The sequence below is a fragment of the Phyllostomus discolor genome, chromosome X (assembly GCF_004126475.2).
Source record: "Phyllostomus discolor isolate MPI-MPIP mPhyDis1 chromosome X, mPhyDis1.pri.v3, whole genome shotgun sequence".
Taxonomy (NCBI): Eukaryota; Metazoa; Chordata; class Mammalia; order Chiroptera; family Phyllostomidae; genus Phyllostomus; species Phyllostomus discolor.
The window spans coordinates 74942525-74955378 of NC_050198.1; the positions used below are offsets into that span (position 1 = coordinate 74942525).

At 36.4% G+C, this 12854-nt stretch overlaps 1 protein-coding gene across 7 annotated transcripts in view; it reads left to right on the top strand.

Moving 5' to 3' along the window:
• STAG2 (stromal antigen 2) overlaps positions 1 to 6125 on the top strand; it is a 127617-nt gene extending 121492 nt beyond the window's left edge. For 5 of the 7 annotated variants that reach the window (XM_028522368.2, XM_028522367.2, XM_028522366.2 and 2 more), the window contains one exon: positions 4212 to 5788. In XM_028522368.2, coding sequence (XP_028378169.1) covers positions 4212 to 4235 — 24 coding nt within the window. In that variant the 3' untranslated portion in view covers positions 4236 to 5788. Of the gene's footprint in view, positions 1 to 4211 lie in introns of all 7 variants that reach the window. The other 2 variants (XM_028522365.2, XM_028522372.2) reach the window with 1 other exon arrangement.
• The last annotated feature ends 6729 nt before the right edge of the window (positions 6126 to 12854 follow it).

Below are 12854 nucleotides of genomic sequence, written 5' to 3' on the forward strand. Positions count from 1 at the left end.
ATTTCTTAAGTACCTCTTATATCAGTCCCCACTGCCATATTTTCCCCAGCAATGCCTTGGTTCATTCAAGTCCTCCTGTTTTCACTGGACCATTTCAGTAGCCTTTAAATTAATCTTGCCTCCTGTATCTCTCCTTTGTCTCTCATTGGGGTCATCTTTCTAAAATGCAAAATCAGATTCTCTCACTTACAGTTTTAGGTCTTTCATTGACCCCCCCCCTCCCATTGATGTGAAGGAAAATATTCTGTCTCCTTTGCCAGCTTAGCCTTGGCCTTTTCCTTACATGTATCCTGTGTTCCAGCCATACCAAATCTTGTGGTTCTTCTCAGATACATTTTGCTCTTTCATGACTTCGTGACTTATTGTATAAGTTTTTCTCTGTCAGAAGTGCCCCCTTTTTTTCTCCTCCTAGTGAATTCCTTCTTTAATAGTCATTTCTGACATTACCTGAGGAGTTTTTGCTGACTTCTCCTGATAGGTACTTTATTCTCAGGTTCCATAACATGTTGTATACACTTTTATTTTAATAATTACCAGGTTGGTATAGTGAAATAGGATATAACACTCAATAGACTGAACTCCAGACAGTGATGATGATATTGATTTTGAATTCTGCCTACCATAGCAGGTGTTTAATTTTATTTGTCAAATTAATAAGTCAGTTAAGTTCCCTTTCATCTCACTATATATGTGCCTTCCTAACATCTACTACCTCAGGTGACCTCATCCTATGAGACCTACTTTCTGTGTACCAATTTTTACCAGTTTCTCCTTGCCCTCCCTCACCTCATAATCTGCCTTCAGATAGCTCTTGGAAGAATTTCAAGTAACTCATACTAACATATTAGTAAGACCAGTTAGTCATTTGAGCCAAAAGACAGTTTTATAGAGCAGTAAGTATAGAAATATTCAGACAAGCCACTTTAGGATCCTTTTTAAATTAGTGTTTGTTGCTCTGTAATATGCATTTGGGTCATCTGGAAGTCTTAATTAAAATGCAGATTCTGTTTCAATAGGCCTGGAGTGTGACTTGAGATTCTGCATCTCTAGCAAGTGCTATTGATGCTTCAGGTCTGCAGACCATAATGAGTAGCACACGTGACTTAGGCTTCCCATAAGTCTATATAGTTCAATGCATATTAAAATAAATGGTTCCCTGATAATCTTCCCAGTTTGTTAAATAAAACATGAAGGTAGTGATTGTAATGAGGAGAATCTTTTCAAGCAAATGTGATGAAATCCATTAATTCAGTGATTCATTGAGCTACAAGTTGGTGCTAAAGTGGATAAGGTAATCAATCTCCATGCCCTCTCAAGGAGTTCATAATATAGTCCACCTTGACTGCAGCTTTTGCACCTGACACTATGCTAGGCATGATTCAGTTTGATCTCTCAGTAACCTTGTAAGAAAGGTGGTGGGATCCATTTTACACCCAAGCAAACTTGAACTGAAGAAGGGATTCAGTGACTTGGTCACACTTACACAACTTCAGTGTCAGAGTATTAATTTGATCTGAATTTAAGAATCTTGTGCTTTCTCTACTGTTGTACTTCGCAGAACTAAAATTGGACTTCATTTGGAAGAAACACCAAGAAAAGGAATTTAGAAATTGAAATCCTTAACTACAGTCAAAATTGATATGAGCAGTTAGAGATTTCCTTGCTTTTTCATTTGTTTATCTAAAGTCAGGAAAACTTTAGGCATTTGTTTCCTTGGTCACATACTAGATTTGCTGAAAGGTGTTATTTAGTTTACTAAAATAATGAAATAGCAATGTAAATTACAATGTTCATATTTTTGTCATTTAACATTTAGAAAAAATGCAATTTGAGGCCACAGATAGGGATCTAATAATTATTTATAGAAAACTTTTGGCATTGTTTTTATTGCATATATTACAACTAATGAGGTAGTAGTTCAGTTGCTTCTACTAAAATTAGGAAAATGAGCACATGCATGTATGTCTGCAGTTTTGTACTACTACCACATGATGGCAGCAGTTACATAACTGAATGCTCAGTCTTTAAAAGGTTATGTATCTTTACAAGTCTTTGACCATACATACATGTGTAAATTTATACTGGTTTATTTTTAGATAGACATTATTAAACTTTACCTCATACTGTCTCAATAACAGCTTAAGAAAGTGGAATGATGGAAATTTTTAATGCAAAAATCTGTTTGCCCTTATACAGTAGCCTACATCTGTTTTTACTTAAGCCTGTGATAAGTGAGTCATTAAAACAATAGTAAAATTGGAACTTAAATCTTTTTATACCCAGTTCTAAGAATCTGTAAGTGAAACAACTGAGAGCAGCCTAGTATAGATACTTTGGGTTATTACTAAATAAACCCTAAGTATATCTTTTGTAACATGGTATCTACATAATTCAGAAATGCTAATATAAAAACTGCAAGCAGTCAGGTTGGGGATGCATATACATAAGATTCTAGATTTATGATTTAGTTAGCATTATATCTGGAAAGAACATTGGTTTATCCCACTGTACCACTGGTGGCTGTCTGCTGCTAGTGCGCCAGTATTGCCACAACATACCACAGCTTACTATTTGTACTTTTTACATATATACTTGTTTATTAGTGTTGAGACCAGAAACAGGAGTAGTTTAGATCAGCACAAAAAGAGAATGTGTCACTAATGTCATTTTTCTCCTGTGTTGATATTCTCTTATTACAAATATCTGTAGTGTAAGATTGGTAAAAGAATCACTCAGTATGATGGAGCTACTTTAATGTTCTAATAGAAGAATCTACTAAAAACTCAGTTTGTACCAACAAAGATTCTGTTTGGGTGGTTTTTAGTTAGGCACTCTGTTTGGAAAGAACTTGAGTTCATCTTCATGCCACACTCTGTGCTAAGAATTGCTAACTAAGATTTTATCCTTGTATTCATCATTGGACCTTCCCTTACCCAGAGTCACAAGTGCTATAGCTAGAAGGGACCTATACACATCTAGGCCTGTTTGGTGGAAACATTCTAACCACCCAAACTCTGACTCTGACCAAAAAAGGAGAACCATGAACCTTGTTGGAGGGTAGGGGAGAACAAGGGGTGAGCAGTAGTGGTGGTGGTTTTGACGGATGACAGGTAAGAAATGGGGTGAATTAATCCTCTGTTCTCAACACCGGGGATTCCAAACAATTTACTTAACTATTCACTATAGGGAGGCTGCAATCAGACAGATACTAGTTTCCTGGTTGGAAAACACACAGTTTCTTCAGAGCAAAACAATTCATGAGTTCTATGACTTTTGCTAAAGTGAAATTTAATTTACAAGTAAGAGCCCTCTGTAATCCCAATCTTAGCTCATTACCTCTGGGTTTTAATATCAGTTCTTACTAGCTTATTATAGTATTTAAAAATACTACTTAATTATCATAAGAAATGCTGGATTGTAATTGGAAAGCCTAACTTTTAGTATGTGCAGCCCAGAGGTACATCTTGTTCTTATTTAATAAGAATAAGGTACATCTTAGGGGAGTAGCTCCATTCATCATCTGCTTTCCTTTTTTTTTTTTTTAAGTTAGTGACAAGTAATTATTAGATTTTACCTAAATTCTTTTTCCAACTGTAATGGAAAGAAAAGAAAGCATCAGTATACGTATGTTTGCCCCAATTTCACCTTACTTACTTGATTTCTTAAAATTTTGTAATTCTGTCCTTTCACTCAGCCCATATTTTCTAAAGAAAACTTCCTGTTTTATACATAGTGGTATTATTCTTGGCTGTTTTTATTCTGCATGTTCAAATGACTTTTTAAAGAACTATACAAACTTCACAGTGCAAATGACTGAGTTTGCAAGACATCCTTAAGCTCTTTGCAGCAAACCTGTGCTGGAAGTCTATGTCAAGAAGCACATTTGTTTCTTCATTCAACAAGTTTTGAGTGCCAGTGTTCAGGGCATTATGTAGGCATTGGGGTGTGTTTAAACATATAACTGATACATGGTTCCTGCTCCTAGTTATATTTGTCAGGTAAGTAACATCTTAATTAGGCCTGTTGTTATTCCGTTATATCAATGGTCATTACAATTTTAGAACTGCATATCTAAAGGGGGGGTTTCAAAGTAGTTTTATTAGCATGTTATTAAAATTAACATTAATCAAGTGTGGTAATAATTTACAGATATATTTTACAAAGAAGTGAATGACAATTTTAACGAGATTTTTTTTCCTCTCTCTCATTAGGTTCTTGGGGTGTCAATGTTTTAATACCAGTACACAATTAAATCTCTGGTGAAGTCATTTTCTAAGTGGAAGACGGAATTTTAAAATAAAGTGTGGTAGATACAGTGAAATCCTGTACAGATTTTTCTCTAAGGAGAATATGACATGCTTATGTTCACCAAGATCAAGTGCATTGAGGGGCAGTTTTGTTTGCCTGAAAAAAGTAAAGGACAAGTAAACAGTTTGATGATAAGCTACAGTTTTTCTTAGAAAGTAAATATTTTATTTATGCGCTGTTAGTTGGCTTTTGAATCAATTATTTCATGCTTTTTTTTAAAAAGAAAATATAACAATCTGAAGAGGCATTTGGTACAGACATGAATTCTCTCACATTTATTTACTCGGTGTACTAAGTAATGATGACCTCTGCTGGATTTCTGTTTACATCCAAAGTTAAGGATGAATTTATTCCCCTACCCTGAAAGTATAGGATAGAATTGTTTTTAGCATTCTAAATTTAAATGCTTAAAACATCAATCAAGGCTTTCTTTTAAATATTGTAATTGTGGAGAAAAGTAAACTTATAAGCAGAACTTTTACAATTTTTTCATCTAAAATGTATTTTAAGATATTTTTAAAATTCAAGAGCTTCTCTATACTTTTCAGAAATATCCAGATGCAGTGAACTGCCAGAAGGTAACCAGTCTCAAACATGCTTATCCCATTATCAACCCTGAAAGTTTGCTTGTCCTTTAAGATAAAAATGTAATGTTGTGATATTCCTTCCAGTAGTGCCACTGTATTTTGTCTCCAAATAAAAGAAGCTTATTGTAGTATGTTTGCAGAAAAATTCTAAACAAAAATTATACAGCTTATTAGAGTGTGGGAATAGGGTTCTAAATTTTAAATAAAATTATATATATATATAAATTGGTGCTGATTTTATAATTGCGCAGTTTGTTTAGTTTTTTCTTACTTTTAAATTCCAACTTAAAATTATGAGGTTTCAGAAATATATTGAAAGTTTAACAATGTTTAAAAATAGAAAAGCATGAGTGTTCATGCTTTAAAATGATTTTTAAATTTGTATTTTATATTGTTTTATCTATCTGTCTTTGCAAGCAGTCTTCAGGTTAAAGATACTTCTAACAGGTTACAGTACATTTCCTCTGTATGTAAATTAGGTGGGATAATAGAATTCATAACCCATAATATTCTTTGAAAGCTAAGCTTTAAACTTCATTTTATGTCCTTTCACAAATAAATTAGTTTAAAACAGAAAGTGGCCACTTGCCATTTTGACATCAACTCATTTTGCGAGGCTTAGGCAGCTAGACATCGTTTAAAACAAAATATTAACTTATATTACATGTGTATCTTTTGTCAGTCGTCTCTCAGTTCTTGAGGTATATTATTTTAATCATTCCATGCCTTAATATGCTTGCAATACAAGGATATATCTTCAAATGGGTGAATACCAAAAGGCTTCCAGTTCTTAGAGTCAGAAATCAACAAGCATTGGGCTGTGGTAGCCAAAAACCATAGATTAGCTAAAAGATCATGATGAAATACAATTATTTTATTAAGTCATGGTTAATGAATGAAACCAAACTTGTTTAACAGATTTTCCACCAACAAACACTGTTATGTGCAAAAGTATTGCCTATGTTGTTTTTCACACCACTGCATTTACTAGAACTGCTGAGAGGACTGTATATATGATTTTAAACCTAAGTTGATTTTTTTTCTCACTCTTGAAAGGAGTACTTCTTTGTGAAAGCAGTTCTTACAGCTTTGTTTTCAACCAGCTAAAAATGTTTTATATATTACTCTAACCTGTTGTCCTCCACATTCTATTGTCCTAATTGTACTGTTTTCTGATTTGTATTTATGTCTTGAGACAGTAACTTTTTGAATAAAAGTAAACCTACAGTGTGTTGTATGTTTTATCTTTTATAATTGAAAGGAGGGTGGCTATAAATGGTTTAGAAAGTATATCTATTATCATACATTTTACATGTTTGGGTAGGAGTAATTTATAGGAAACATTGACATTTTATGTATTTTTTTAAATGAGACTACATTCCTAATTGGCTTACTACTTTAAAGTAGAAACCCATGGCCATTATTACTTCAGTTTTTATCTGGTATGGGTTAAGCACTGTTTGTTCATCCAGGATACATTTGAGTGCCTAGGATGTGCTGGGCATGTGTTAGAGATCTAATGGTAAACAAGATAGACAAGGTCTCCCCCCACCCCCACCCCCCACGAATAGATATAGTGTGGCAAACAAATAAGGAAATCTAATAATAATGAGGAAATAATAATAAACTTACAATAGGTGCTATCAGGGTGTGCTTAAGCTAGAGAGTGTGTGTGTGTGTCTAAGTAAAACCTCTCAATTCAAGGGCTTGTGCTTGGAGTCAAGTGAAAGCCAACATTTGAAAAAACAGTTCAGTAATTGAACTCTTACTGAAAATTCTTAGTCTTTAATGTGTTAGCAAGATTTGCATTGTACTCTGATTTGCATTGTAAACTGATTCAAAGCAGTGTAATGCTAGCAAATTGGTCATTTGGGCTAATTTGTAGAACATAGTGTAAGACCAGTCCTCTGTCATTGGGGTTCAGAATTGAATATACTAAGTGATAGTGAATAGCTGGGCACTGTTTTAAGTGGTTTACATGCAGTAACTCACTGAACATGATGCAAATGTGATACATGTTGTTATCCCCCAGTCTACCTCCTCTTTTTTTTTTTTTAAATCAGGAGGCAGTGAGAAAAATGAGGCACAGAGAAGTTAAAAGACCTCAGACAAGGTTATATGGTTAGTAAGTGATGCTGATTTCCTGAGAGCATTGGCAGTGTCACTTAAGGATAGTATAGGTACTTGCATAAAGATACAGTGGCATGTTCTTTGTGCCATGGTGAGGAGATCGGGCATCTTTAATTGAGTGGTGTGAATCAACATTGTCCTTAATATGCTACCCAGCTGGCTTCTCTAAAGAGTATAAATTAAATCTGAGCCTTGAGTCCATCAGTAATTATAGACTTAGTAGTTTCTAGAGTTGAGAGACAGGAGGAGAAGAGTAGGATAACCCCAAAGAGATGCCTTCAACATGCTGCCACAAAGGGAATTTATAAGGATTCACATGGATGAATCCCAGGTCAAACACATTATTCTGGTAGCTGTAATCATCCAAAGAAAATGAGGCAATAAAGCCCAACACCTCTGGTTATGAGGAAACTGAGTGATGAAGTTCACTAAATACCACTTCAGGTCAACAAATCTTTTGAGTACTGTGTGCCTGGCCTTGTGCTAGCTGCTGAGCAAAGCCCAATAAAACACTGTTTTCAAATTGATTACAATTCCACTGGATGTTGGGATACAGATGTAAAACTAGTAAAATGGAGTAAGCTCAGTATTTTTACTGAGTGTTAAGGGAACTCAGAGGTATTTTCCCTTTTTTTTTTATTTTGGTATAAAATTCATATGCAATGAAATACACAAACTCTAAGTACATATTTTTTTGAGTTAACAAATGCTTAGAGCTCCTGAACCCAAGCCCCAATCAGAGGTTTGAACATGACCATTAACCCAAAAAGTTCCCTTATGCGCCGTACCAATCAATCTCCACTTCCATCCCTTCTGTGGAGGCAACAACTGTTGTTTCTTGCCACCGTCAATCAAATTGGGGTCTTCTAGAACTTGATGTAAATGAAATCATACAGTAGGTATTTTTGTACAAGTTTTCTTTCACTCGACACATTTCTGAGCTTTATTCATGTTGTGTATCAGCTTATTCAGTAGTTGATGGACATCTAGATTTCCACTTTGAAGCTTTTATGAATAAAGCTGCTACTTGAGTTTAATTTTAAAAGTTGAGTGGAGCAGGGTGAACATGGCTGAAAATTCCAGGCAAAGGGGGCAGCATAAAGGACTATCAGAAGTGCAAACTCTTAATAACTGCTTAGGGGTGAGTGGGGCAAGACTAGAAGATAGTTGGTCATCCTACCACCTTTAAAAATGACAGGAAATGAGAGGGAGGTGGGGAGGGCTGGTTTTGTGGGCTGGGATGGGAGTAAAAGAAAATTGTACTTGAACAACAAAAAAATGACAGGCATTCACAACTGGTACTTTTGGTGACTTAAGTGTTACATTGTTCTCAGAATTGGCAAATACCCTAAGAAGTAGGGTGCCTTCAAATGAATTGTGATTAATTTGTTTAACAATATGGATGTTTTAGTCAAATTAGGCCTTAGTCTACCAATGAGAAAAAATGCTTTTCCTGCAGTTTATCATTTGTGTAGTTGTATTAAAAATGAGCTGTAAATTCTTAAAAAGTGGGTTCCTCAATTGAAGTCAGTTTGAGGCTTGATAGTGTGAACTTAAAATGAAAAGTCAGCTACTTTTTTTTTTAACCCTCTACCATCTTAAGTTGAGGATAAGAGTGAGGAATTTAGTGATTCTGGCAAGGTAGCTTTTAAATAATGTTACAGTACTTACAACAAAATTATAGTTAATTTTGAAGAAATAATAGACAATACTTGTTGGGCGTTTACTGTGTGCCAAACACTTCAGAGTGCTGCTTCAGTGGTTAATTCCTGCGGCATATGTATAGTTGACATTATCTACATTTTAAAGATAAGGAAACGGTGCATAAGTTAAATTCACTCACCTCAGGGCACACAACCCAAGTGATGGCGTCTAGATTTGAGGCTGGGCCATCTAACTCCACAGTCCATGCTCTTAACCACCTCTTTTCATCTTTGTGCTACTAAATGTACCCACGTGGTTGCCTCTGTATTCATATACACTGCATTTTCTTTCTTCACAGTGGATAAGCGGTCATTGTATGTAAGACTCTGGATACCCCTTTCTCCCCTCCCCAGCATTATTAGTTTCCCCTTCACTTGGTTTATTTGTAACATACAAACATCTCCCATCTTCAAAACTAAACATGTTTCCCTAGGCACTGCCCCATTTCTCCCCCTTTGCTGCCTGGACTTCCTTTTCTCCCAGTCCCCCTTGAATACACAGGAATTGTGCCTTCATCCTTACCACTTCACTGGAATTCTCCGATGATTTTCATTTTGCCAAATTGACTTAGCAGTATTCCCTAACCTATCTACAGAGTCTAATTTCTCTTTCAAGTTTCTTCCTCTGTACCCCAGGCTAATCCCTCAATGGCAGGTCAAGAGTTGTGCTCTACTGGTGGAGTGCTGGGGATGCCTTTATTTGGCAGCTATCTCAGGAAACCAGCAGAAAGCCATTCCTGTTTGGCTTTCCCAAAGCTCTCATGATAGTAATTGAACTTGGAACTACCATAGTAAGTCCCCAGTGTCCATAGCTGTCAGAGTCTAGCTTATGCCCCATGGAAACTTCCCTGTATTTCCCTGTCTTCTTAGTTGAGCAACCAGTTTCATCATCTTCCCCTCTGCAAATGGCTGTGCTGGTGTGTTGAGAGAAGATTGGATGGGGTGTTAACAATTAAGCTTGGAACAGAGCCTGGCACTCAATTTCACACCTGCCAAAACCTGTTTGGGTCAGATTCGTATTTTCCGATTCAAATCTTTTTATTTTTTTAGGTTTATTTATTTTTTAGACCAAGGGGAAGGGAGGGAGAAGGGGAGAGAAACATCAGTGTGTGACTGCCTCTCACGCTCCCCCTACTGGGGACGTGGCCTGTGCCAGACTGGGAATCAATTCACCTATCCTTTCATTAGCAGCCCACGGTCAACCCACTCAGCCACACCAGCCAGGGCACACTTCTGAATCTCTTGGGATGAATGTCCTTTGCACGAAGTTCCAGTGTAAGTGTAGGCACATTTGAGTAGCCCTTCACGGAATTTAAAGGTTTATCTGACATATTTCCTAGGGTTTTAGCACCCTCAAAAGCCTTTTCTTGTATTTGTCTACTTTGAGAGCCCCAATGGCCTCTATTCAGAAGGTTAAGCTGTTGTAAGAAGAGACTCAATAGCAATTTAGTAACTTAATACATAAATTTATTTCTCCCTTTGGTAGCAATTCAGGATTTCTCTTCCAAATTGGTAGGTGCCTTTTTTTTCTATTCAGTTGTGATGGCAGGAAATTCTATCATCTTTAACACATGGCTTCTAAGTTGGTTTGGTTCATCATACTAGCCCACAGGAGGTGAGGAGAGATTATGGTACAGTGAGTCAGGCCAGAGAATGGCGCCCATCACTTCTGTTCACATTCCATTGAAGAGAACTATATGGTCACACCTAACTTGGGGTAGGGGGTGGCACTCAGGAGAGCTGGAAAATATATTCTAGCCTTTGCCCAGGAAGAATGGAAGAGTGAATTTTGGCAGACCACTTGCAGTATCTTATCTGCCTTAGTCTCTCTTTGTGAACATGGACAGTCTCTGGCTGTCCATGTACATCCTTCTTGCCATTCCTAGGATATACTCCTTTTCTCAAGGGAAACAACCCAAAATTTCTATTCAGGTATTGTATGTGTCTCAAAGTCTAGTTTCTCTGGGTTAAACTCAGTCTTCTACCATCAGGTCCAGATAATGGATATCCTCTAACCCCCAATATAAAATGGTGGAGCATAGAATCTCCACAGTGACTCAGAAAAGGGAAGGATGAAAAGTGTATCAGCAACTGATCCATAGGAAACCTGCTAGACAGAGATGTTGAAGACTTCCTGCCCTGGCAGTGGAGGAAGTCCTTTGGTCAAATTCTGGTTCTACTCTGTGGATGGGATTTCCTTACCCTTTGTCTTTGTATCATCCTCCCTCTGAAAGTTTTATCTTCCACAGCCACCTCTGAATTGGACAATGGCAATAGTCTGTTTTGTTTGTCAGCATCCTGCTTTAAGGTACCTGATCTGTATTAGCTGGGGTAGGAGATGCTGCTGTTACAAGATCCCACAATGACTTACCTACAGTGGTTCACAGAAGTTTCTTTTTCTCTTCTTTTTTTGCTCTTCTCTAGTCTAGGGTAGCGAGCTATTCTAGCTTAGGGTGTGACTCCTCAATTATCTGGGCTGAAAATGAAAAGTTCTCTCATTTTTTACAGCCTTATTTTTTTCAGCAGGTATCTCATTACCTGGAGTTCAATATTTACCAGTTTCTTCTTTTGATGTAAATTTTCTATATTACCATATTTTTCAGACCATAAGATGCACCTCAGTTTTAGAGGAGGGAAATAGGAAAAAATTGAAGCAAAAAATGTAAAATATTTAATAACATAAAGTAATATTTCACCAATGTAAACATAACAGCAGCATTAACAACCATTATTCCTCCCAAATTTGGGGGGACAGAGTGCATCTTATAGTCCAAAAAATACGGTAAATGTTTTCTTTTGAAATGATATCATATATGATTTCTTTGCACTCTCTAATCTTTACCCAGATTCCTAGTGCTAGCACTTTATCATATTTATCATTCTCAGTGTGTGCAATTTTTTTCTGAAAAGTTAATGTTGCAGAAATGATGCCCTTTTAGCCCTAAGCGATGTGTATTTCCTAAACTACAAGGAGACTCACTTACATAACCACAGTACAATGAACAAAATCAGGAAATTAAGACTGACACACCCTATCGTTTAATCTACAGACTTTTAACTCAAATTTTTACTACTGCCCAACTAATGTTAAACTGCACATCAAGAGAAAACACATCTGGTCCAGGAACTAATTTGTGATGGCACATTGCATTTAATTCTCATGTCTCTTTAGCCTCTTTTAATCTAGAAACATCCCTAAGTATTTGTCTTTTATGACATGGACATTTTTGAAGAGTACAGGCTAGTCACTTTATTAGACAAGCTCAAACTGTCTGTCCCGTCAATATGTCCTCATGATTAGGTAGGCAGATTCAGGCTATGCTCTGTTTGCAAGAATACTGCAGAAGTAACGTATGCTCGGTGCATCGTATCAGGAGGCATAAGATGTTGATTTATCTGGTTGCTGGTCATTTTAACATTGATTACTTGGTTGAGGTGATGCCGGGTTTCTCCACTGTGAAGTTTCTCTCTTTTTTTAATCCAAAATTGGTAAGTATTTCGTGGGGAGATACTTTGAGTCTACTTAAATATCCTGTAACTCATCAACTTTCTTGCCTGAATTAATTATGACTATTTGTATCAGTATGGACTCAGAAACATTTATTTTAAACTATGCCTAAAATTCATTAATATCTACTTATTTTCTTGATGAGATTGGCCCAGATTTGGCTAGTGGGAGTCCTTTCACACTAGCTCCTGTTTTGTTTTGTTTTGTTTTGTTTTTGACATGTTTTCATTTTTTGATCATTTCATTACTTTTTAGTACCAGAAGATATTCCAGGCTCATTTTGTACATTCCCTGCCCATCCTTAGAATCAGGCATATCTCCAAGAAGTCCCAGTTCCTTTTATTGGAGAATGGTATTTAGAAACCAGGCTGTGGGATCCACGAGTGTGCATTGGTACTATATCCATACGCACAGCCTGTGCATCCCTTCCCCCTGCAACTACCATCGCCATGTGGTTATGTCATTCATTTGACATACAGTTAGGTGCATTTATTTGTTTATATTGCATTTTGAAGTTCTCAATTCTTATTGATTTTATTTATTTCTGAATATATGAAACATAATTAGCATGATTCCAAAAGTCAAAACTAGACACAAATATATACTCAGAAAAGGCCT